The sequence below is a fragment of the Propithecus coquereli genome, unplaced genomic scaffold (assembly GCF_000956105.1).
Source record: "Propithecus coquereli isolate 6110/MARCELLA unplaced genomic scaffold, Pcoq_1.0 Scaffold66, whole genome shotgun sequence".
Lineage (NCBI taxonomy): Eukaryota > Metazoa > Chordata > Mammalia > Primates > Indriidae > Propithecus > Propithecus coquereli.
Genome location: NW_012152618.1, coordinates 9,713,514 through 9,736,324, shown reverse-complemented (window position 1 = coordinate 9,736,324; position 22,811 = coordinate 9,713,514). Strand labels below are relative to the sequence as shown.

The window sequence follows — 22,811 nt, the reverse complement described above, 5'->3', positions numbered from 1 at the left end:
TGGCCCGGCATCCCTACCGCGCCTGCGCGCTCCCGCCCGGTCTCCATCTTGGAATTGGGAGGAAGAGGGAGAGGGAGACCGGGACGAGACCGGGGCTGTGGTGCGGAGAGAGGCTGAGACGGAAGAGAGGGGAGGGAGAGAGGGCGCGGAGACCGTTAGCAGCGCCTTAGTTACAATCTCTCAGCTATTCTCGGAAGAGAGAAGGGGAAAGGGAGGAGGCCAGGGCGGGAGTGGGGGCTGTCACCCTCGGACCCCAGCGTGAGAGGGGCAGTGCGGCCGGACGTCCTCGGGGTGGGCCCCCTGTCGGTGGCCGAAAACCTGGGGCTCAGGCTCCTGAGTCACAAATTTCCGGGCTTTGCCCCTCGCTTGTCAGATACCCAGGTATCAGCCCTCGTATTCCAGATATCCGGGACTCGGGTCCCAGCCTCTCTAAACCTGGGTCTCTGTTTCATAGAATTTCAAATCTCTGGGGTTCAGGCCCCTGCGTGCACCAGTATCCGGGGTTCATTCCCCAGGCATTCAAATATCGGGTTCAGTTTCTCCCCGTTCAGATATACGGGGTTCAGACCCCACTATCAGAAATCCGGGATTCCGCAGCTGTCGCCCTCGAGGAGGGGGAGGACTGGACCGCGAGGTCAGATCAGGTTGTTACCCCCTCCCCTCCAGGGGAGGCTTCCCGGGCCCGCCCCTCAAGAAGGGCGAAAGCCGAGGAAGAGGTGGCAAGGGGAAAGGTCTCCTTGCCCCTCTCCCTGCTTGGCAGAGCCGCTGGAGGACCCCAGGCGGAAGCGGAGGCGCTGGGGCACCATAGTGACCCCTACCAGGTGAGACACGGGGTGCAGGGGCGCGGGTCCCTGTGTGTAGCACTGAGAAGAAAGGGTACTCCTTTCTGAGAAGCTGGACCTGAGTAGGCCCTCTCAGGATGGGGAAGCCCAGCTGGGCCAGTGGTCAGCCTCTGGCTAGCCTTGCCTTCTGTTGCCAACCTCTTCCCCTTCCTCTTCCGTTTATGGTGTTTGGTTGATGGGGGACCTCAGGTGGTGACAGGGTCTCCGATGTCACCAGGGGTCAAGTCCTAGGGTGCTTGAGCTAATCAGATGGGTTTACACCTTCTGGTCTTCCCTGTTCACTTTGCGCCTCACAGCCACCTCTTCTCCGTGATCATGTCCCTTTTTCCTGACTGCTCTGGGGTGTTGATTCTCATGCCTCTGTTTCCCATGGTGGGTCTGCTTATCTGCTTCTCAGGCTTGGTCTGGTTGGGTTTCTTGTCCTTGCAAGGATGTGTGTGTGTGTGTTTGGGGGTACCTGGTAATATTATCCTCCCACTACAGTTGTCTTCCAACCTCTTGTGATGGTATAATCTCATACATTTGTCACTCAATTTGTCTTTTACAAAGTACTTATACATCTATTCCCTCATGTGACATTCCACCCCCTGCCCCCCATCGGTCCACCCTGTGGAGGCTCTTTTGTGGGCATCTTCCCATTTTACAGTCAAGAACATTGAGGCCCAGAGAGGTTGCCCAAGGTCACACAGTGGCAGAATCTGAATTTGAACCCAAGTCCTCAATCAGATCTTTCCCCTGATCTATACCTGTTTTTGCCATCTCTTTTTTTCGGAGCCTGGGCTTGGCCAGGGGTGCCTAGGTGAACGAGTTGGGATGAGGTTTAAGAATTGAGATAAGATGAGCTTCCTTTCCAGGAGGGCTAATACTCAGAACTTTTCCTGATGGGAGGCTCTGGCTCCTGCCTCTGCCTCATCCATTTTTCTATCTACTGTGACCTTCATCTTTACCCTGATCCCAGACTTTGGCCTGGGTTCCCGAGAGGGCTCTCTCTGCTGACAAATGATAGCCATTGTGGTGTCTTTTAACAGTTAAAGCCAAGCTGTTGGGGTAGGATGACCCTCAAAAGATTAAAGCCTTTGGGGACCCTGGAGGCAGGGAAAGAAAAATCCATATGCTGAGTGTCTGCATAGTGTTCCTAAGTATGAGATCTCATTAAAATCTTAAAACAGCCCCATGCTGTAATCCCTTTTACCAAAGAGAAGACCAAGAAGTATAAGGAACTTATTCAAAACCTTGTTGCTGTACATTGCAGATGGGATGTACTGGTAACATAGCTTAAGGACAGATAAATTTGGGTTTCCTCATCTGCAGAATGGAGATAACATTTTCCATTTTAGAAAGTGGTTATGATTTAGCATAGACTTTGGTAACTGTTCAAGTATTATTGTGAGGAAGGGGACCTGTGTGATGTTTTGCCAGTGGCTGGCACCACTTCCATGTTGCCTGGGGTCCTTGGTTGGCATTCTTGGGCCCAGAGCTGGTAAAGAGGTCAGGAAGATTCCTTTGGCAGGTTGCGAGCACCTGCCTTTGTGTGTGGGTGTGTGGTGAGGGGTGCTTGGCTTGGTTGCTGGCAGGAGAAGGGAGAAAGGGGCCTGCTTTGAGCAGCCTGGGAGCTGCTGAGGGCTGAGCTGAGAGCAATCAATCAATCTCCCAGGCTATTCTGAGCCTTCTGCACCCTGGGGGCCCACTGGAGAGTCAGGCTCCCTTCTTGCCCTCCAGCTTCCAGTTGGGCTGAGGAGACAAAATTAACAACACAACAGGAAACAATGCATGACAGAATATAATTACATGCTAAAATTGTTAGGTGCTTTTAAGTAGCTAGAACTCTGCCCTGGGAGTCCAGCTCTGCTGAAGGCTCCTTTGTGTCTAAATTCAGGCAGGTGCTCACGCAGGAGCCTGTCCTGGAATCCCCTTGAGGGTCCTGTTCTGATATCCTGCAGGAACTTTCCAGGGTGTTTAGGTGCTTTAGGAGCTCTTCCCAAGGGTTGGAGTGGTCAGGGGTGGCTTCTTGCAAGAGGGGGCCTGAACTTAGGGTGATGAGCCGAGACAATAATGGGCACACAGGCCTGACTAGGGAGGGGAAGATACTGTCCTCTGACCTTGGAGAAGTCGTTTTTTTCCTCTCTCTGCCTCAGTGACCTCATCTGGGAAATGGTGGTCATGATCTGCCCTGGTGTTTCACAGGGTTGTTCTGAAAGCATAGTGGTGGAGGACCAGCTTTCGGCAAGTCACTTAACCTTTCTGAGCCTGTATTCTTACCTGTAAAATAGGGATGATCATAATACTTGCCTCATAAGGTTGTGATGAGGATTGAATGAGAGATAATACATCTCAGGTACTTATTATACATGCTCAATAAATGTTATTTGTACATTGCAAATGTCTTGTACCTATGTGTGACGCTTATGCAATTGGATTGGACAAGTAAGGCAGCCCAGACCACAGAGAGGCCCTCAAAGCCAGATGCCATTTATATCCCTGTCCTTCCCCATTCTGGATCTTCTCCCTGCCACAGTGTCCCTAGCCCTTTTCGAGAGTGAGTCTGCTGGCCCCTCTGGGCCAGTACCCCCTTCTAACAATGGCCGGATTTCCATTGCCTCCGGCCTGGCCGTTTCCTGTTCTCTTCCAGGGTGTGAGAAGTTGAGGGAGGAGGGGGCCTCAGCGCCAAGGGGAACAGGAAGGTGCCTGGAAATAGTTGGGGTATGGGACTTATGGGACAGGACACTTGGGGATCTGGAGTGCTGGCTGGGAGGCAGAATCTTTTACCCTTGAGGGGAGAAGTAGGGGTTATAGGGAAATAGGAAGTTGTAGAAGGCTGAGGGGAGTGGTGAGGATGCTTAGCTTCCCAGAATCTTCCTAGCAGTTTTAGGGACTCTAGGGACCCGGCCCCCGTGATCTGGTTGCCAGGGCAACTTCATTTTTTTGAGCTTTGATGTTGTTTCTAATCTCCCCCTGCCCTTCCTCAGCAGTGCCTCCCCCTCATCAGGGAATGAGGGGAGGAGAAGGCAGAAACTTGAGGGGCCCCTTCCTCTCTCTGAGGGCCCCATCCTTGCTCTAAGGATCCCATTTCCATTCCCCAGGCCAGGCCCCACTCTGAGGGCCCCTGGGGGCCACCATGCCAGCTGGGGGCCGGGCCGGGAGCCTGAAGGACCCTGATGTGGCTGAGCTCTTCTTCAAGGATGACCCTGAAAAGCTTTTCTCTGACCTCCGGGAAATTGGCCATGGCAGCTTTGGAGCCGTGTACTTCGTGAGTTGGGTCTTGGGGGATGAAGTAGGGTTGGGGACTCTGCTGTTACCCCGTGGACCTCCAGACAGCCCTTTTACACTACTCTACCATACTACCCTTTCCTGCCTTTCCTCCTGGGCCAGCAAGTCTTCCCACTGGGGTGGCAAGGCTCTCACCACCTTCACCACCTCTGGTCTGGTCCTCTAGGCCCGGGATGTCCGGAATAGCGAGGTGGTGGCCATCAAGAAGATGTCCTATAGCGGGAAGCAATCAAATGAGGTGGGTCAGGCTCAGTAAGACCAGGTTGCGGGGGACAGGGGACCCCAGTCTCAAGATGCAGGCTGGGTAACCCTCCTCCTACCCTCATCTCCTGCTAGAAATGGCAAGACATCATCAAGGAGGTGCGGTTCTTACAGAAGCTCCGGCATCCCAACACCATTCAGTACCGGGGCTGTTACCTGAGGGAGCACACGGCTTGGGTGAGCTGGCCCCCCACTGAGGCCTGTCCTTATCCTGGTCCAGTCCCTTAAGTGGGCCCTGCTCAGGGTGCCACTCTGGGATCCTGGGAAGGAGGAAGTTTCTCTTGACTGCTTTAGTCTTAGACAAACCCACGAGCAGCAATGTCAGTCTTGGAGAGGCTGACTCAAAGAGTGACATAGACTTTTAGCAGACAGAAAGGACACATGGGCTGAAGGAGGTGGAGATTGAATGGGGCTTTGAAGGGATTCAGATGGAATGGTGGTGTCTTGGGCTCTTTCTAGGAGGGACCTTGGCCCTAGGGACTTTCCCATGATCCCCTCACTTTCTCCAGTTGCCTTTCCTCCCTGTCATTACCCTGGGGCATTGCCTGAGTAGAGGATTGGCAAGGAAGCTCTGTTTTGAGTGTCTGCCCAAGGGAACTAGGCCAGGAGTGGCCAGGATCTGCTGATCTCTGACCCTTGACCCTTCCTTAGCTGGTGATGGAGTATTGCCTGGGCTCAGCTTCTGACCTTCTAGAAGGTAAGTGACTCTTTGGCCAATAAGTAGGAGAAGGGAGAAGAGCAGAGAAGCTATAGGGGAAGGGTTAAGGGGAGCTTATTCCAGTTCCACCATTGGGCTCCCTCAGTTTGATATTTTTCCTTCACTCCCCAGTGCACAAGAAGCCCCTTCAGGAGGTGGAAATTGCAGCTGTGACCCATGGGGCACTTCAGGGCCTGGCATATCTGCACTCTCACAACATGATCCATAGGTACAAGCAGCATTGATGATGGCTGGGAGAGGGGTGCTCTCCACACCACTTTTCATTTAGCTGGGCCATAGTCATCTTGGAAACTCTGTGCTAAAACCCCTGCCTGGACTTCCTGAGACATGTCTTATCCCTCTACTTTGCCTCTGGTAGGGACGTGAAGGCTGGAAACATCCTGCTGTCAGAGCCAGGCTTGGTGAAGCTGGGAGACTTCGGCTCTGCATCCATCATGGCACCCGCCAACTCCTTCGTGGGTACCCCATACTGGTGAGTGAGGGTGGTGGTGAGTGGAGAGAGCTCCTAGGATGTTGGTAGTAGGAGTTGCAGGGTCTGGGCAAGTGATTAGCCTTTCTCTCCTGACCGTTCTCTCAGGATGGCACCTGAGGTGATCCTGGCAATGGATGAGGGGCAGTACGATGGCAAAGTGGATGTCTGGTCTTTGGGGATAACCTGCATTGAGCTGGGTAAGGACATCCTCTCCGCTCCTTTATCTCTTTCTTCTCCACTCTTTTCTGTTGCTGTTCCCAGACTTTCCCCTTCTCCATGGATCCCAGTCTCCAAGCTCCTATCCATTTTGAGTATGACCTGGAGCCCCAGTACAGGCAGCTGTGAAATCCTGCCAGCTCTTAGGCCTAAAGATTTTGTAGTATTCTTTTCTTCCCGTCCACTACCCTAGCTCTAAATCTTTTTTGAATGTATACTGAGCTGGGTTCTGGGATTATAGCAGTGAATGAGAATCCTGCCATCATGGAACTTAACATTCAAGTTGTTGGGGAAACCAGGCGTGTTTTTCTCTGAATGTTATGAAAACTGAATGGAGAGGTTACAGGAATGGTATAAACATAAAACAAGGGACTTGACCTAGTTTGGGGGCTAAGGAAGGCCTCTTTGTAGCAGAGATGTTTAAACAGACCCACAAGATAAATAATAGCTCTTTGAAGTACGTAGAGAAGAACGTTCCAGACACAGCAGCATATGCAGAAGCCTGGAGGTAGGAGGAGGCCTGGGGAAGTGAGAGTAGATTCTGTTGTTTGGATGTAGCATGTAATGCAGTGTAGGGAGTGATGGGGCCAGAGGGTTAAGCTTGAGCAGGTTCATGAGGCCTTGAAGTCATGTCAGGGTTCTCATCTCTGCCACCCTACACTATTGAAATAACTAATGAGGTAATGTTTTAAGGCCTCCCACACAATGCTAAGCACAAAATAGCTGACCAAGAAAGAGTTGCTGTTAGTTACTCTTATCGACAACCTCCTATAGTGATCCTTCTTACTGCCGATGTCTTCTCCCTTTCGGCCTCTCTTGAGTATTGATGCCAGAGAGATCTGCCTAAGCTCAGTGCTATTGTTTTACTCTCTACTCAGCCATCAGTCGCTCCCTGTTACCTTCAAGACTGAAGTCATCCCCGTCCTTCTTTACATCAAGCTAAAGTCTATGCTTCCTAAAGGCTGCCTCTCTCCTTCACGGGCTTCACCCCCTGAGTGTGTCATGAACTTTTCTATTCCTTTGCATTGCCTTGTATTGCGTCCTCTGCCCAAGGTCAGAGATTTGGACATGCCTTTTCCCTCCATCTCCACAGTCCACATAGCCGGGGCCAGACAGGTGATGAAAATGTATGAAGCAGGCCAAGTATAAGAAAAAGCTAGATCTGTCCATTTCACTCCTAGTTTTTGACAGATAGGGATACAGAGAAATATTTCCCTACTATTGAAAAAAAAAAAAATCAAGCCTGATTATAAGTGGCAACTGATACTCAGAGAAGCAATATGGAGGGGGCTTTGGCAAACTGGAGATTGCTGCTCCCATCTGAAGAGGGCAGCTATTGCTTAGTTCCAGCCCTTTGTCATATATAGGAGTGTAGATGCCATTTCACCACATCTAATTTTTAAAGAGAAACTGGAACTTTGGATTATTATTTGATTATTATTGTTGGCAATTAATTTTTAAAAATCACATAATGTAAGACATTTGTCTAGGGCACAAGGGACTCTTGGCTCACAACTTCTAATCTAAGGCCTAGCTCTAGTATCTCTTTTTACAAAAGACTTTCTGTCAATTCCCTGCACATGGACAAGCTTGAAGCCCCACCTCACGCTGTCAACTTCCCATTCATTTACCTGTCTCCCTCTTTGCCAGTTAACACTTTGAACTTGATGTTACTTTTTCAGTCCTATTTAATTTCTTTTAGACTGGAAGTTCCTCGAGGGCAGGGCCTGATTCTTGTTTTTCTTTATCTTCCCTTAACACTTGCTCTCATTCGGCGCCTAACAAATATTAGTTGGGCTGATATCTGAATGTGCTTCCTTCCGCCTTCTTCTTTGGTGCTTTTGCATATATTATGTTCTTTGATCCCTATTCCCCCTGTGTGCCTTGGAGAGGATGGGTGCTGTATTTTACAGAGAAGGGGGTTAATTGAGACTCGGGGATTATTGTTCAAGGTCATGTGGCGAGGAAGTCAGGGAGCTAGAGTTTGAACTCAAGCCATCTCAGTTCCATTCCAGTCTCCTCTGCCCACCTGCCATCCTCTCACCTTCTCTTCCTCGACCTTTCTCTCTAGCGGAACGGAAACCACCGCTGTTTAACATGAATGCGATGAGTGCCTTATACCACATTGCACAGAACGAGTCCCCCGTGCTCCAGTCAGGACACTGGTGAGGACTGGGATTCCTGGGCCCGGGGGTTAGGCCATGGGCTCAGGCTGCCTGGCTCATTCTCTCCCCACCTGTCTCCCACCTTCCCATGACTTCCAGGTCTGAGTACTTCCGGAATTTTGTTGACTCCTGTCTTCAGAAAATCCCTCAAGACAGACCAACCTCAGAGGTTCTTCTGAAGGTGAGGGCTCACTGGCCCAGCATTCTCCTAGAACTGTAGCTTGTTAGAACCACAAGAAATCCCCCAGTGAAACCAGTGGTTCCCAGTTTCTCCTCCACCAAGAGCTTCATTTATAAACTCCCACTCCCATCCCCAATGCCCAGTGGACTCTGTGTTTTGCAAATTTTGTCTAACCAGACTGCCTTAATTTTTAAGTAATAATTTGTTTTCCCATCTTTTATTAATCAAAGATGTATGTAATTGCCAGCCAGAGCTTCTGGTCAGCTTGCGATAACCAGGGTTACCACACTGATCTGATGTAATTCAAGCCAAAAAGCCTGTGTAGCCTTATTGTGGGTAAATGTATGATTTCCCTTAGGTGTTTTTTGAGTTATCAAAAGTAGAGGGGCCCCATTCCCTTCAAAGATCCATGGGGGCCTAAGAATCCCTAGTTGGTAAGTTAGATTATCTAGTTTGACCTACTTGTTTTATAATTGTAGATTACCTTATGAGGCCCAAAGAGACCTCCTGACATGTCCAAGATCACATAGCACTTTGGTAGAGGAGCTGGACCAGAATCCAGATCTCCTGACTATTCTTGCCTGTCAGCCATGCCTAGAGAAACAAGAGTCTGTCTAGGGAAGTAGGGACTGGGTGGTAGAGAAAATAACTGTGGGAGGAGGGTTTGGAACAAGGCCAGCATCAACCCATGGTGGGTATGGGCCCCAGGCGAGTGCCTCCGGCCAGAGGGAATGTCAAGGGCCATGAGTTATGAGGGGGAGTGGGTGGCAGCAGGCCTCAGTGTTCTCTTCCCCCAGCACCGCTTTGTGCTCCGGGAGCGGCCACCCACAGTCATCATGGACCTAATCCAGAGGACCAAAGATGCTGTGCGGGAACTTGACAACTTGCAGTACCGCAAGATGAAGAAAATCCTGTTCCAAGAGGCACCCAATGGCCCTGGCGCTGAGGCCCCAGAGGAGGAGGAGGTGACCCATCTTGCCCTGCCACCCTTCTTTATCCCCTGTGCTGTGCTGAGCTTCTAGCAGCTGCTTGGCCCCCCTTCCCACCCCTGCTAATACCCTCTGTCTTCTTGTGCTACCTCCGTGCGTATACCCCTAGTTTTTCCCCTTCCCTGTCCAACAGCCCACGGCCTGTTCACAGGAGGCAGAGCCCTACATGCACCGGGCCGGGACTCTGACCAGTCTAGAGAGTAGCCACTCAGTGCCCAGCATGTCCATCAGCGCCTCCAGTCAGAGCAGCTCAGTCAACAGCCTAGCAGATGCCTCAGACAATGAGGAGGAAGAGGAGGAGGAAGAAGAGGAGGAGGAGGAAGAGGAAGGCCCTGAAGCCCGGGAAATGGCCATGATGCAGGAGGGGGAGCACACAGTCACCTCCCACAGCTCCATCATCCACCGGCTGCCGGTATGCAGCTCATCCTGAGTGGGTCTGACACACTCGTGGTCCAGCCTGAGCTCTTCTGCTCCAGAATCGTCTGGGTTCCCTGCCCTCCCTCCCTAAGCATCACTGCTCCTCTAAGTCTGAATGGGTCTCCTCTGACCCTTGGGCATCGCTTCCACCTTCCCTCCCTCTAGGGCCCTGACAACCTATATGATGACCCCTACCAGCCAGAGATGACCCCAGGCCCTCTCCAGCCACCTGTAGCCCCAGCTCCAGCCTCCACCACATCTTCTGCCCGCCGCCGGGCCTACTGCCGCAACCGGGACCACTTTGCCACCATCCGTACTGCCTCCCTGGTGAGTGTGGGCTTCCTCACTCGGCCTGCTCGTTGTGTTTTTCTACCACATCTGGATGCCCCAAACTGTTTTTCCTTTTCTACCACATCTGGATGCCCCAAACTGTGTTTCTAAGTCCAGAAATTATTTTCTCCCTACGACACATGATGAAATCCAGATTCTACCCTCACTCTCCGTTGCTGGCTCCAGCATTCTCACCTTACCCCTTCCCCTCCCTTCTCCCAACAGACTGCTTTGGTCACATTGCCCAGTCTGGGTGTTCTTAGCTTGGCAAACTCTTCCTCCATTTCTGTGTCCTGGCTTAACTAACATCTCCTGAGGTGCCTTCCCAGGCTCCTCTCTCTGGCCAGTCAGGTGCTTCACATCCCTGCACACAAGTGCATTGGCTGCTCCTGAACAGCAGCATGCTTTGCTGGATTCTGTGCCCCAGAGGGCAGGGATGGTGTTCAAGCGTCTGCCTCCTGCCAGTGATTAGCTGTCAGGCCCCTACACAGGCCTGTGTTTAATCCTTTCAGCTACTCTGGGAGGGAGAGGGTAGGCTCCCGTTTGAGAGATGAGACAGCTGTGGCTCGGAGGGCCTGCTTGCCCAAGGCACTTACCCAAGTGCCTTTGTGGTCCTCAGCTTCTGTAAGCAGGCCTTTAGTCCTCTCCTAAAATCAAGTCATGGCAATCTTTTCCTCAGTTCACAGGAAAAAGTGGTTAGGCTTTTCATAAAACATAATTTTTCATCCATGCTTTTAATAAATGCTTCAGATCACATTCATGCCTAGCTATATTTGAGCACCCTTAGAGGCCACTGGTTAGGTCTAGTGTGTTCTGGCAGCCTCTGCTTGTGGCTGGTTGTTGTGCTAGGACAACTCTTAAGATCTATGCCTGGTGCTTTGTGGTACTGTGCAGAGAGGTCTGTGACTTCCAGGGCCTTGGCCACTTGAAGTAGGTTGAGAGCCACTGAGAGAGCCAGTTGAGAATGGGACTTGAGATCACACTTTGGATGAAGATGTCCAGGCCCAGGGTTTTGTTATTTTAGCATCTCATGGCACAGATCCCAGCTTAGTACCTGGGTGTAATAGGCCCACTGTGTTTGCTGAAGGCGAAGGAAGCAGGGAATGTTCTACATACTATTAGATATTTATCAAATGTAACTCCGCTGCCCCCTATGAGGAGGTATTATTGCCCCATTTAAAAGATGAGGGAACTGATGCTTTGAGAAGTTAACTTGCTTGAGATCACATGGTTAATAAGTGGCAAAGCTGGGATTTGACCCCAGGTCTGTCTGGTTTACTCTTTGAACTAATCTGTATTGTTCCTGCTTTTGTGCAGGCCCTGTGCTCCCCGCCTTTTATCATCTCATTCGATGACACCAACCTGTGACGTAGATAATATCTCCATTATCCAGTTGAGGAAACAGGCTCAGAGAGGTTAAGTGTGAGGAAGGTACTAAGTGAGAATGAAAGCTGTGAATCTACAACCCACGGAGCACAAAGACCATCTGTGTTAATCAAATGGGGGCCAGGGCTGAGCCCAACTTCTCATCCTGTCTCCCACCCCAGGTCAGCCGTCAGATCCAGGAGCACGAGCAGGACTCAGCACTACGGGAGCAGCTGAGTGGCTATAAGCGGATGCGACGACAGCACCAGAAGCAGCTGCTGGCCCTGGAGTCACGGCTAAGGGGTGAGCGTGAGGAGCACAGTGCACGGCTGCAGCGAGAGCTCGAGGCACAGCGGGCTGGCTTTGGGGCTGAAGCAGAAAAGCTGGCACGGCGGCACCAGGCCATCGGTGAGAAGGAGGCCCGTGCTGCCCAGGCCGAGGAACGGAAGTTCCAGCAGCACATCCTCGGGCAGCAGAAGAAGGAGCTGGCTGCCCTGCTGGAGGCGCAGAAGCGGACCTACAAACTTCGGAAGGAGCAGCTGAAGGAGGTGGGCTGGGGCTGTGCGGAGGGCGGGGCTAACGGTGGGCGAGGCGGGCCCTGACCCTGCTCCCCACTGCCCTCGCCCAGGAGCTCCAGGAGAACCCCAGCACGCCCAAGAGGGAGAAGGCTGAGTGGCTTCTGCGGCAAAAGGAGCAGCTACAGCAGTGCCAGGCGGAGGAGGAGGCAGGGCTGCTGCGGCGGCAACGCCAATACTTCGAGCTGCAGTGTCGCCAGTACAAGCGCAAGATGCTGCTGGCTCGGCATAGCCTTGACCAGGACCTGCTGCGAGAGGTAGGCTGCCCTATCTACTCTTCCTCTCTCCACTCGCTCGCGGGTCCCAGGCACCTACCCTTTTCCATTTGCCTCACTGTGTCATCTTTCCCCTCTGCCCTAGTGTGTTACGGCTCAGCTTCTCTTCAACACCCCTTTTGCTTCCCATCCCCAGCAGACCCTGCTAGAATTTCTTCAGGCCTCTTGTTCCCAGGTCGTCCAAGAGCTTGGCTCCCTTACATCCCTCATCTCCTCCCCACCTCACCCCATCCCCAGTTCCCTCTGCCAAGGAGTCCTGGGCTTTCACTTCCTGGACACCAGCAAGCCCCCCTGACCAGGCCCTGGGCCCTGCTTCCCTTCTGCCTCAGGACTTGAACAAGAAACAGACACAGAAGGACTTGGAGTGTGCACTGCTGCTTCGGCAGCATGAGGCCACACGGGAGCTGGAGCTACGGCAGCTCCAGGCTGTACAGCGCACACGGGCTGAGCTCACCCGCCTGCAGCACCAGACAGAGCTGGGCAACCAGCTGGAGTACAACAAGCGGCGTGAGCAAGAGTTGCGGCAGAAGCACGCGGCCCAGGTTCGCCAGCAGCCCAAGAGCCTCAAAGTACGTGCAGGCCAGAGCCCCCCGGGCCTCCCACTCCCCATTCCTGGGGCTCTGGGACCACCCAGCACAGGCACCCCTAGAGAAGAGCAGCCCTGCTCATCTGGCCAGGAGGCAGTCCTGGACCAAAGAATGCTGGGAGATGAGGAGGAAGCAGTTCCAGAGAGAAGGATTCTGGGAAAGGAAGGGGCCACCTTGGAGCCAAAGGAGCAGAGGATTCTGGGGGAAGAATCAGGAGCTCCTAGTCACAGTCCACAGAAACATAGGAGTCTGGTTGATGAGGAAGTTTGGGGTGTACCTGAGGAGGAGATAGAGGAGTTTAGAGTCCCATCCCTGGCACCCCAAGAGAGGAGCATTGTTGGCCAGGAGGAGGCTGGGACATGGAGGTTGTGGGGGAAGGAGGATGGGAACCTTCTGGATGAGGACTTTGAGCTTGGCTGGGTCCAGGGCCCAGGACTGACTCCAGTCCCTGAGGAGGAGGAGGAAGAGGAGGAGGGGGCTCCAGTTGGGACTCCTAGGGATCCTGGAGATGGCTGTCCCTCCCCAGACATCCCCCCTGAGCCCCCTCCAACACATCTGAGGCCCCCCGGCCCTGCTAGCCAGTTCCTTGGACTCCTGTACCATGTCCTCCTGGCTGGGCTCTCCTTTGCAGTGGGGTCCTCCTCTGGCCTCCTCCCCCTACTGTTGCTGCTGCTGCTCCCACTGCTGGCAGCCCAGGGTGGGGGTGGCCTGCAGGCAGCACTGTTGGCCCTTGAGGTAGGGCTGGTGGGCCTGGGGGCCTCCTACCTGCTGCTTTGTACAGCTCTGCACCTGCCCTCCCGTCTCTTCCTAGTCCTGGCCCAGGGCACTGCACTGGGGGCCGTCCTGGGCCTGAGCTGGCGCCGAGGCCTCGTGGGCGTGCCTCTGGGTCTTGGGGCTGCCTGGCTCCTAGCTTGGGCAGGCCTGGCTCTACCTCTGGCAGCTGTGGCAGCTGGGGGCAAGTGGGTGCAGCAGCAGGGCCCCCGGATACGCCGGGGCATCTCTCGACTGTGGTTGCGGATTCTGCTGCGCCTGTCGCCCATGGCCTTCCGGGCCCTTCAGGGCTGTGGGGCTGTGGGGGACCGGGGTCTGTTTGCACTCTACCCCAAAACCAACAAGGATGGCTTCCGCAGCCGCCTGCCTGTCCCCGGGCCCCGGCGGGGTAATGCCCGCACTGCCAAACACCCACTAGCCCTGTTGGCCAGGGTTTGGGCCCTGTGCAAGGGCTGGAACTGGCGCCTGGCACAGGCCAGCCAGCGTTTAGCCTCCCGCTTGCCCCCGTGGGCCATCCACACACTGGCCAGCTGGGGCCTGCTTCGAGGTGAACGGCCCAGCCGTATTCCCCGGCTGCTACCACGCAGCCAGCGCCGGTTAGGGCCCCCTGCTTCCCGCCAACCACTGCCAGGGACTCTAGCTGGGCGGAGGTCCCGCACCCGTCAGTCCCGGGCCCTCCCTCCCTGGAGGTAACTAATTCCAGCCCCAGCGCAAATCTAGAGCATTGAGCACTTTATCTCCCACGACTCAGTGAAGTTTCTCCAGTCCCCAGCCCTCTCCTCCCTTTCACCCGTCCTTCCTCAGTATGCCCCTCCACCCCAAGCCCAGCCCTTTGGACCTCTAGACAGGCAGCCGCCTCCACCGTGGAGTCCAGAAGTCACACTTTGTGTTCTCCTGATGCTCATCCCCCTAAGTTATTGCTGTTCTCCCCTGTGTGTGTGCTCATCCTCACCCTCATCGACTCAGGCCTGGGGCCAGGGGTGGTGGTGGGTGGGAAGAGTCATGTTTTTTTTCTCTTCTTTGATTTTGTTTTTCTGTCTCCCTTCCAACCTGTTCCCTTCCCCCCACCAAAAAAAGAAAAAGACAAACACAAATAAAATATCTGAGCGGAACTGTACCTTTGGCCCAGGCTGCCTCTGTCTGCTTTGTCCTGCCACCTAGCCTCCCGGTATGCCCCAGTCTGACCCTTGGCCCCCAGCTCCATGACCTCCTCACCCCTTCCATGTTATCTCAGCCCCTCTGACTCCTCAGCCTCATCCTTTCTGCCTTCATAACTTCATTGCACCACAACCACCGTCAGCTCTGGAGTCTGGGACCCTGTGGAGCTTCCACAGAACTTGGTCCCACAGTGCCCTGTTTGTGGGTTCCCATAGGTTCCAGGCCCTTTGGTCTCCTTGTCCCCTGCCTTTTCTCCCAACCCATTCCCCACATAGTTCCCTTCTGTTTGGGAGCTGAATCAGTCTCCTGCATCAGGCATGACCCTAGGGTTGGGGGAGGGGACTGCAAACCCTCCACAGTAGGGGGTGCTGAGCTTGGGGTGGGCGGCCAGGCAGAGAGTGTGCAGGCCATGGAAACGGACTGGTTGTGGGCTTGGAGTGGGAGCTGAGTGCGTAAGGGGCGGGCTGGAATGTGGGTCTGGCCAGGGTGGCAGCTGCTGGCCTGTGGAACTTGTCAGGCCCTTTCTGGCCACCTTCTTTGCCCCTTTCCCTGCTGTGGCCCGAAACAGGGCAGCCCTTATCCATTTCTCAGCTCAGCTTATCATTCCCTGTCTTCTTCCCTGAGGTGCTGGACCTGGGATTTCCTGTCTATCCTCGGTTGTGTTGCTCTCCTCTGTGGGTGTTTTGTGTGACTGGGTCTTGCTCATTCTGTGCACATTCTTACATTTGCTCACATGCTTCTATCTTTAGGTCATATTTTCTCCCTCTTTGCCTGGTCAAAGCTTCTTTTGTGCACTCAGTACTCTAAAGATTTTCAGTTCCCTGTCCATTAACTCTGATGTTCTTTCTCATGGGTATTCCACCCAGTTCTGTGAACGTGCTCTTGGATCCTGTCTTGTCTTCTCTGCATCTCTTGCCCATTGAAACCTTCCTGATCTCTCTCAACACGATCCCATCTCTCCATGTCTGTCTGTGTACAGCTCCCCCCACCCCCTCTGTCTAACATGTTTTCTGTTTCTCTCCCTCTCCCTGTCTCTGCTTCTGTCTCCTCTCCTCTCTCTCTTCTCCCCCTTTCCCCTGGTGGTTCCTCCTCCTCCTTCTCCTCTTCCTTCTCCTCCTTCTGCTCCTCCTCCTCTCCCCTGCCCCCATCTCCCCTTGATCCATCCACTGCATAGTCTAAGGAGCTGCAGATCAAGAAGCAGTTCCAGGAGACGTGTAAGATCCAGACTCGGCAGTACAAGGCTCTGCGGGCACACTTGCTGGAGACCACGCCCAAGGCTCAGCACAAGAGCCTCCTTAAGCGGCTCAAGGAAGAACAGACCCGCAAGCTGGCGATCTTGGCTGAGCAGTATGACCAGTCCATCTCAGAGATGCTCAGCTCACAGGCGGTGAGGCCTGGGGTCCAGGGAGGGAGCGCAGTGGAGGTTGGCCTCTGTATTTCCAGCTTAGCCATGGGCAGTGGGAGGTGAAGGTTGTCGACAGAACTAGAGCTTTTTGTACTTGGGAAACTCTGATACTCCCTCACTGTTAGTATTCTTCCCAGTGGTTTTATTATTTTGAATTCTCTGCAACGGTTTTATTACTTCTCTTAGTATTTTCTTAAGGTCTAGAGAAAGCCATCCTGCCTACTCTACTAAAAGCCACCAAGGAAAAGAGTGGCTATTATTTTTTCCTGGGCCTTAGTTTAATGTGTGAACAGGGAGCAAATTAAAATGAGTGTGGCCCTCAGGCCAATTTACTTTGACTTCTGAAGAATTATTGAAGGTTGTTGTTCTAAAAAGTTGGCCAGGCATGGTGGCTCACGCCTGTAATCCTAGCACTTTAGGAGGCCAAGGCAAGAGGACTGCTTTGAGCCCAGGAGTTCGAGACCAGCCTGGGCAGCATAGTGAGACCCCATCTCTACAAAAAATAGAAAAATTAGCTAGGCATGGTGACGTGTGCCTATAGTCCCAGGTACTCCAGAGCCTGAGGCAGGAGGATCTCTTGAACCCAGGAGTTTGAGGTTGCAGTGAGCTATGATGATGCCACTGCACTCTAGCCCGTGTGACAAAGCAAGAACCTATCTCAAAAAATTAAAAAAAAAAAAAAATCACACATAATACTAGAAGTGAGCCACTTAAAATGTACATAGGATAGAGTCAGAGTGCCCCATTGGTGATCATTCTGTCACTTAGTCCCACCTCTCAGAGGTAACTTGTTAATAATTAACTGTATTTTAGATTTTTTCCAATGCATATTTTAAAAGTATATAAAAATTTTAAACACAAATAAAATCATACTTTACATACTATTCTCTAACTTCTTTTTTCCACGTAATATTTCTTAGACATCTTTCCATATCAGTACACATATCTCATTTTTTTTTACAGCATAGAATTTTCCATGGTATGGCTGTACCATAATTTATTTAACCCATCCCTTATTGGTGGACATTTAGGTTGTTTCCAGTATTTTGCTATCACAACGCTTCCGTGAGCACCTCGAGCACATGTGCAAGTATACCTGGGGGATAGATTCCTGCAGTGTAATTGCTGTGCCACAGGGTATGACCATCTTCCATTCTGGTAGACGTTGAGACTGCTGCTGCTTGAAACCTTAGGGCCCAGGCCTACCTGGGGCTGGGGAGGATTGTGGGGATCAGGGAGGAGATTCCCTAAAACCTGTCCTTCCTGTCCTCCAGCTGCGGCTTGATGAGACCCAGGAGGCAGAGTTCCAGGCCCTTCGACAGCAGCTTCAACAGGAGCTGGAGCTGCTTAACGCTTACCAGAGCAAGATCAAGATCCGCACAGAGAGTCAGCACGAGCGGGAGCTACGGGAGCTGGAGCAGAGAGTAGCTCTGAGGCGGGCACTGCTGGAGCAGCGGGTAAGGGGTTCAGCCTCCAGGACTGGGTGGGGAGGGCAGGCTGCCTGCCCCAGACACTCTGACCTCTGTTCTGGGTGCTCCAGGTGGAAGAAGAGTTGCTGGCCCTGCAGACCGGGCGCTCTGAGCGAATCCGGAGTCTGCTCGAGCGGCAGGCCCGTGAGATCGAGGCCTTCGATGCCGAAAGCATGAGGCTGGGCTTCTCCAGCATGGCTCTGGGGGGCATCCCAGCTGAGGCTGCTGCCCAGGGCTATCCCGCTCCACCGCCTGCCCCTGCCTGGCCCTCCCGTCCTGTTCCTCGTTCAGGGGCACACTGGAGCCACGGCCCTCCTCCACCAGGCATGCCCCCCCCAGCCTGGCGTCAGCCATCTCTGCTGGCACCCCCAGGTCCCCCAAACTGGCTGGGGCCCCAAACACAGAGTGGAACACCCCGCGGTGGAGCCCTGCTGCTGCTAAGAAACAGCCCCCAGCCCCTGCGGCGGGCAGCCTCAGGGGGCAGCGGCAGTGAGAATGTGGGCCCACCTGCTGCCGCCATGCCAGGGCCTCTGAGCCGCAGCACCAGTGTCGCTTCCCACATCCTCAATGGTTCTTCCCACTTCTATTCCTGAAGTGCAGGGTAGATGAGCGATGAGTGGGGCAGGGGTGGGTGGAGCCTACTGTCCTGGAGGCAGTAAGCTTGAGGCCCACCAAAGGGTAGGGGACAGGATATTGGCTCCAGCTCCCCTCGGACCTCCTCATCTCATGAGCTTCATGGGGCTGGCCAGTGGCCTAGGGCCAGCTTGGGCATAGGTGCCTCAAGACTGACCAGGAGCCCTGCCTCCCCACCATGGTGCCAGGGTCTCCCTCCATCACCGCCTGGGAAAAGAGGGAGATGTGCGTGTCAAATATTCATCTAGTCCCCTGGGGGAGGGGAAGGGTGGGTCTAGATATATTATATTCAGAAAATTATACTACCCTCACAATGGGGCCATGGACTGGAGACAACAGGGCCCCCAGACCTGGGGACGTGGCAGAGCAGGTCTGGGGCCTGAGGCGGGACAATGGGAGAAGGCCTTCCTACGAAAGTAGGATCAGGATGGGGTCTTGGGGTCAAGATGCCTGGGTCTCTCCATTCCCCCGTTGCTGTCTGATGTCCTGTGCCGTCTTGTCCTTTATCTTTTTTTTTTAAATTGGGATCAGGGCTGGGGCAGGGGAACAAGGGAAGGACCTTGAAAGGGGCTGCTCCTGGGTCTGGGGGCAGTCATGAGTGCCCCTCTCAGCTGTGGGGCTGGCACAGAGCTCCAGGGCAAGCTTTTAATAAACTGTTGGTTATTCTAACAGACTCCAGGACTCAACCTTTCTGTCTGTGTGTATGAAGGAATGTTCAGTGGCAAACGATAGCATTCCTTGTATTTAAAAAGAGAATTTATTGGGATATGTAACTGAAAATTTCAGTGCTTTTAATGACATCAGGTGTGACTGGGTCCAGGGCCTCAACGGAGGTCATCAACCTAACCTCATTTCCTGTGCTTTCCTTTGCTCTGGCTTCGAAGATTCTTAGAAGGTTCACTTCACACACAGACCCCTGGCAACTCGAAGCTTACACCTTACTAGCAACCTTCAAAGGCAAGAGTTCCAGCAGAGACCTGTAGTGACTTCATTGGCTGGATCTCTAGCCAGGGGCCTGGAGTGCTCTGATTGGTCGGTTGAGTCTAGGTCCTGTACCCACCTCTTTATGGCTGAAAGAGTCAGCCCCTGGGCTAAGTGGCTGTTTCCAGAAAAAGGGGGAAGGAAGACATAAACACCAGCTGTCCTGAATCATTTTGTGCTTCACATTCTTAAGGCCAGTTATTCAGATCCTCCTCCCAACTGGGCTTTAGGTTATCAGACCCAGTTAAAAGAAGCAGGGTTATCAGAGGGGCCCACTGGTTAAGTTAGGTCGGAAGGTTAGAAGGGAAGGGGCCACACACTTCTCTGATAGGGCCTGATGGCAGACTTTGGATGGCGGGGTCTGGAGGCTGGAACTTCTTTGGGGAACCTGGGAGAAATTAAAAACCAGACCTGGGGAATGGCAGTGGCTACTCCAGCTTCCTGGCCCAAAGTACACGAAGTGGGAGTGGGGAACCAGTTTTGATGAAGTGATTACAAACATTCCTTTATTAAGTCTTAAAAAATAAACCCCTGTAAACACCTTAAATGGAGAACATGAAGCTGAGATGTGTCCCAACAACTTGTGTCCTTGGGGGCTGTAGTCTTCTCTGAAGAAAGCTGCTCCTGCTCTGTGCAGGCACAAAGCAAGGGGTATTACATATGCTTTGTACACGTGGAAAGGGTCCGTATCCTGGGAGGTGGGGAAGTTCAGTTACTCTCGCCATCACTGCTGATGATGCCACGCATATGTGACCAGTCTGGGGGTGCGGGACGGGGCCGTTCTTCCTCTGAGTCTAGGGTCCGGCGGTATAGCTCCCCTGGGGGAGCTGCTTCTCCTAAAGGGTTCCAGGCTGTGCGTCTGCGTGGCCGGCCTGGGAGGAAGAGGAAATGGGAGATTAGTAATGGGAGATTAGTTGTTTGAGAAAGTCCAACCCTACCCATCTTTTCCTGGGCAGTGAGAGGAAACCCCTTACCCGAACCACTGATGATATTAGCAACATCCAAGGAGGCCACCTCAGCCGCCTCCTCCCGCTGCTCCTTCAGGGCCCGACACTTCTCTAAGGAAGGGTTACCTGGGGCAGAAGAAGCTCGTGATCCTCCCCTCCCCAGCAGCAAGGCCCTCTCCTGCAGCCCCCACGGCACACCAGGCCTCACCCTTCATGCCCAGGGCTTCCAGTTCTGCTCGGAGGACACTCAGGCGCTCCTTGTGTGACCGACAGGAGCCCAGTAGCTTCTTGTAGTTTCGATGGGCACCACAGGCCCGAATATAGCGCTTTAGCCTCATCACAGCTGGGTGGTCCTCTCCACGGCGACCAGAGCCAGCCTACAAGGAAAGCCAGCTGAAGGCCAAGACTGCTAGGCTTGAGTCAGGGTCTCCTTCCTCCCTAACAGTGGCCTCCCACCCCACCTTAACCCTTACCTTCCCTCCTTTTGGCTCTGGGCTTCCATCTGAGGAGGAAGAGGAGCTGCGTGTCCTGCCTTTCTTGGAGCTCTTCTTGGAAGAGCGGTTCTTCCTTTCCCCCTTGGGGCTCCCCGTTGCCTCACTGTCACTCACCTCCCTCTCCAAGTCACTCTCCTCACCACTGACACTGCTCAGTTTGGCTCTCTTTCCAGTGCCTTTAGCTATTGCTTTCACCTTCCAGCTGTCTTCCTCAGCCTCGCTGCTCCCACTCTGCCTTTCCCCACCCTCACACAAGGTCCCATCCTTGCTCTTCCTCTGCACTGGGGGCTCTTCCCCTTCCCTACTGCTATCCCCACTGCCTGCGGCCTCTTTTTCCTTCTCTTCCCCACTGTCCCCTGCGTCTCCCATTAGTCTCCTCATCCTGCTTTTCTGCTTACAGATCCTCTCCTCCCAAGCTGACCTTTTCCCTCCATTGCTCCTGACTCTGGGTTTCCAATCTTCCTCCTCCTCCTCCTCCTCTTCCTCCTCTTCTTCCTCCCTGAGTTCTTTGTTCTTGGCTAGGATCTCCTCCTTCTCCTCCTTTCTCTCCTGTTCACTTTCCTGGTAGCTTTTAGCTCCTTTATTTCCCTGTACCTTCTGTGCTGTCATCTGGGCAGATTTTTCCTCATTGTCCTCACTTTCTTCCCTGGCCTGCTTCCTGCTAACTGAGGCCTTGCCTGATGCCTGCTTGTTCTTTGTCACAGGTCTGTTCCTAGCCCTGCCCTTGTACTTCTTTTTCTCTTCATCTTCCTCTTCACTGCTCTCTTCCTCCCAGACCTTACTTGTTCTGATAGAACAATCCTCCTCCTCCTCCTCCTCCTTACTGCTCTCCTCTAATTCTATCTTTGCAGTCAGGTCCTTCTGCTGTTCTTCTTCATCACTGCTTTCTTTGTTCCCTTCAACTGCTTTCTTTGAGGCCTGCCTTGGACTCTCTTCCTCCTTGGCTGGGCTGACTTCTGCTGCTGCCCTCCTGTTCTTTGCTAGGGGTCCAAAGTATTCTGGGCTGGAGGCTGCAGAGCTGGGCTCTGGAATATGGAGAGAAAAGAGAGTTGGGACAGGTTCCTTCTGTCCCTTCTCCCACCACTTAGGATAGGTTGCCTCTACCCATGGCCTGACCGTTAGATAGAGGAAGGGCAGCAGGTAACACAGGTATCCTGTGTTTCCACCCTGTTCCTGGTTCCTGACTCACCAGTCTCACCCCCTCACTACCAGCTTTGGATATAAAATATGCACAATAAATACTTTTTGAGTGAACCAATAATGTAAAAGTCACCCATAGCAGGAAGGAGGCACTAACCTGACTCTGAATTGAGGTGGAACCTTTTTCTCTCTGATTCACTGCAGGGGGAGGGAGGCCTCTTCACCTTCTTGGTAAGGTCTAGTTTCTCTTCCCTCGTACCAGCTTCATCCACCTGTGTGTGCATCCAGAGGGCACAGGTACCAAGGCTGCATTGTGCCCCACCCCCTCTCAGGCTCCTCCTCCTCGGCAACAAACCCCGCCTCCCGTGGCCCAGGCTCGTGCCCACACCTGCATCTTCAGCAGCTCCTCCTCCACTAGCCGCTTCAGCGCCTGCTTTTCCTCGGGTTCCAGGTGATCGCGGCCCGCGTGAGCCAAGAACGTCCGCCGCACGATGGAATGCGTGAGCGTGCTGCGGCGACATGGTGTCAAGACGGAGTCCCCGTCCCACCCCGTCCCTTTCCAACCCCAACTCCAACCCCCTATGCACCTGAGGTCTGGGCGGCCTCGGAAGAAGCTACGGGTGAACTCCTGCATCTCCTTCTCCCGCGCCATTTTGCTCCACCCGGAATTGGCGGCTCCCGCCTTTTTTTCTTGTCGGCCTCAGCGCGTTTGACAGCGGCTTCCGCAAGCGCAGTGCTGTGACGCCTTAAGGCTAGGGGCCGTTGAATCTCGGTCGCGGACTGCTTGGGCCGAGACCTTTGACAGACCAAACTTGTTTTCCCTAGGTAGTTGGGGGTCTCGCGACTCCCACCTTTTCTTAGAACGAACCGTTAAAGTTCTTATTAGAAACCGATTCAGCGTTTGCAATCTGTGGGTGTAACGTAATCAACCCGCGACGCAGCCTTCTTCCCTGTTACGGGGACCGTCTAGGCCGCTGTTATTTCGAAACGCATAAGAAAAAGAACATCCTCGCCAGGAGACTGGGAACATCTGGATGCAATGTTCCTGTGGCTTCAAATCTCTAAGCACATTTGGAATCAAAAACGGCATTCCCCTGCGTCCGCCATCTTTGTGACGTCACCGCGTCGCGGCCACGCCAGCTCTGGCGTAACC

General features: G+C 53.5%; 2 protein-coding genes across 5 annotated transcripts; one reads left to right on the top strand and one right to left on the bottom strand.

The window, feature by feature from the left end:
* The first annotated feature begins 40 nt into the window (after positions 1–40).
* On the top strand, positions 41–18,769 carry TAOK2 (TAO kinase 2). 4 transcript variants are annotated; one of them, XM_012660284.1, is made up of 19 exons: positions 41–821; positions 3,923–4,089; positions 4,276–4,347; positions 4,446–4,547; positions 5,022–5,067; positions 5,200–5,296; positions 5,447–5,560; positions 5,666–5,757; positions 7,848–7,941; positions 8,041–8,122; positions 8,920–9,087; positions 9,263–9,523; positions 9,694–9,855; positions 11,406–11,771; positions 11,852–12,055; positions 12,403–12,642; positions 15,764–15,976; positions 17,269–17,451; positions 17,535–18,769. In XM_012660284.1, the coding sequence occupies exons 2-19, from the start codon at positions 3,958–3,960 to the stop codon at positions 18,054–18,056; spliced, it is 3,150 nt and encodes a 1,049-aa protein (XP_012515738.1). In that variant the 5' UTR covers positions 41–821; positions 3,923–3,957; the 3' UTR covers positions 18,057–18,769. The 4 variants fall into 4 exon arrangements, with proteins under 4 accessions (XP_012515738.1, XP_012515736.1, XP_012515737.1 ...); XM_012660283.1 differs by having other exon boundaries at positions 47–821; positions 9,245–9,523; XM_012660282.1 differs by lacking the exons at positions 15,764–15,976; positions 17,269–17,451; positions 17,535–18,769 and having other exon boundaries at positions 12,403–14,555.
* A 786-nt stretch (positions 18,770–19,555) lies between these two features.
* HIRIP3 (HIRA interacting protein 3) lies at positions 19,556–22,761 on the bottom strand. Its single transcript, XM_012660286.1, has 7 exons — positions 22,246–22,761; positions 22,047–22,167; positions 21,816–21,930; positions 20,498–21,543; positions 20,233–20,401; positions 20,052–20,150; positions 19,556–19,949 (listed from the first exon to the last, which is right to left on the bottom strand). The coding sequence occupies exons 1-7, from the start codon at positions 22,308–22,310 to the stop codon at positions 19,786–19,788; spliced, it is 1,779 nt and encodes a 592-aa protein (XP_012515740.1). The 5' UTR covers positions 22,311–22,761; the 3' UTR covers positions 19,556–19,785.
* Between the last annotated feature and the right edge of the window lie 50 nt (positions 22,762–22,811).

What these genes read in the sequence shown, in the direction of transcription:
- TAOK2 (XM_012660281.1), top strand. Translation starts at nt 3,958, where the DNA reads ATGCCAGCTGGGGGCCGGGCCGGGAGCCTGAAGGACCCTGATGTGGCT. An exon ending in GCGGGAAGCAATCAAATGAG is followed by an intron (nt 4,348 to 4,445) that starts GTGGGTCAGGCT and finishes ATCTCCTGCTAG; the next exon opens with AAATGGCAAGACATCATCAA. An exon ending in TCTCACAACATGATCCATAG is followed by an intron (nt 5,297 to 5,446) that starts GTACAAGCAGCA and finishes TGCCTCTGGTAG; the next exon opens with GGACGTGAAGGCTGGAAACA.
- HIRIP3 (XM_012660286.1), bottom strand. Translation starts at nt 22,310, where the DNA reads ATGGCGCGGGAGAAGGAGATGCAGGAGTTCACCCGTAGCTTCTTCCGA. An exon ending in AGGAGCTGCTGAAGATGCAG is followed by an intron (nt 21,931 to 22,046) that starts GTGTGGGCACGA and finishes ATGCACACACAG; the next exon opens with GTGGATGAAGCTGGTACGAG. An exon ending in CCACCTCAATTCAGAGTCAG is followed by an intron (nt 21,544 to 21,815) that starts GTTAGTGCCTCC and finishes TCCATATTCCAG; the next exon opens with AGCCCAGCTCTGCAGCCTCC.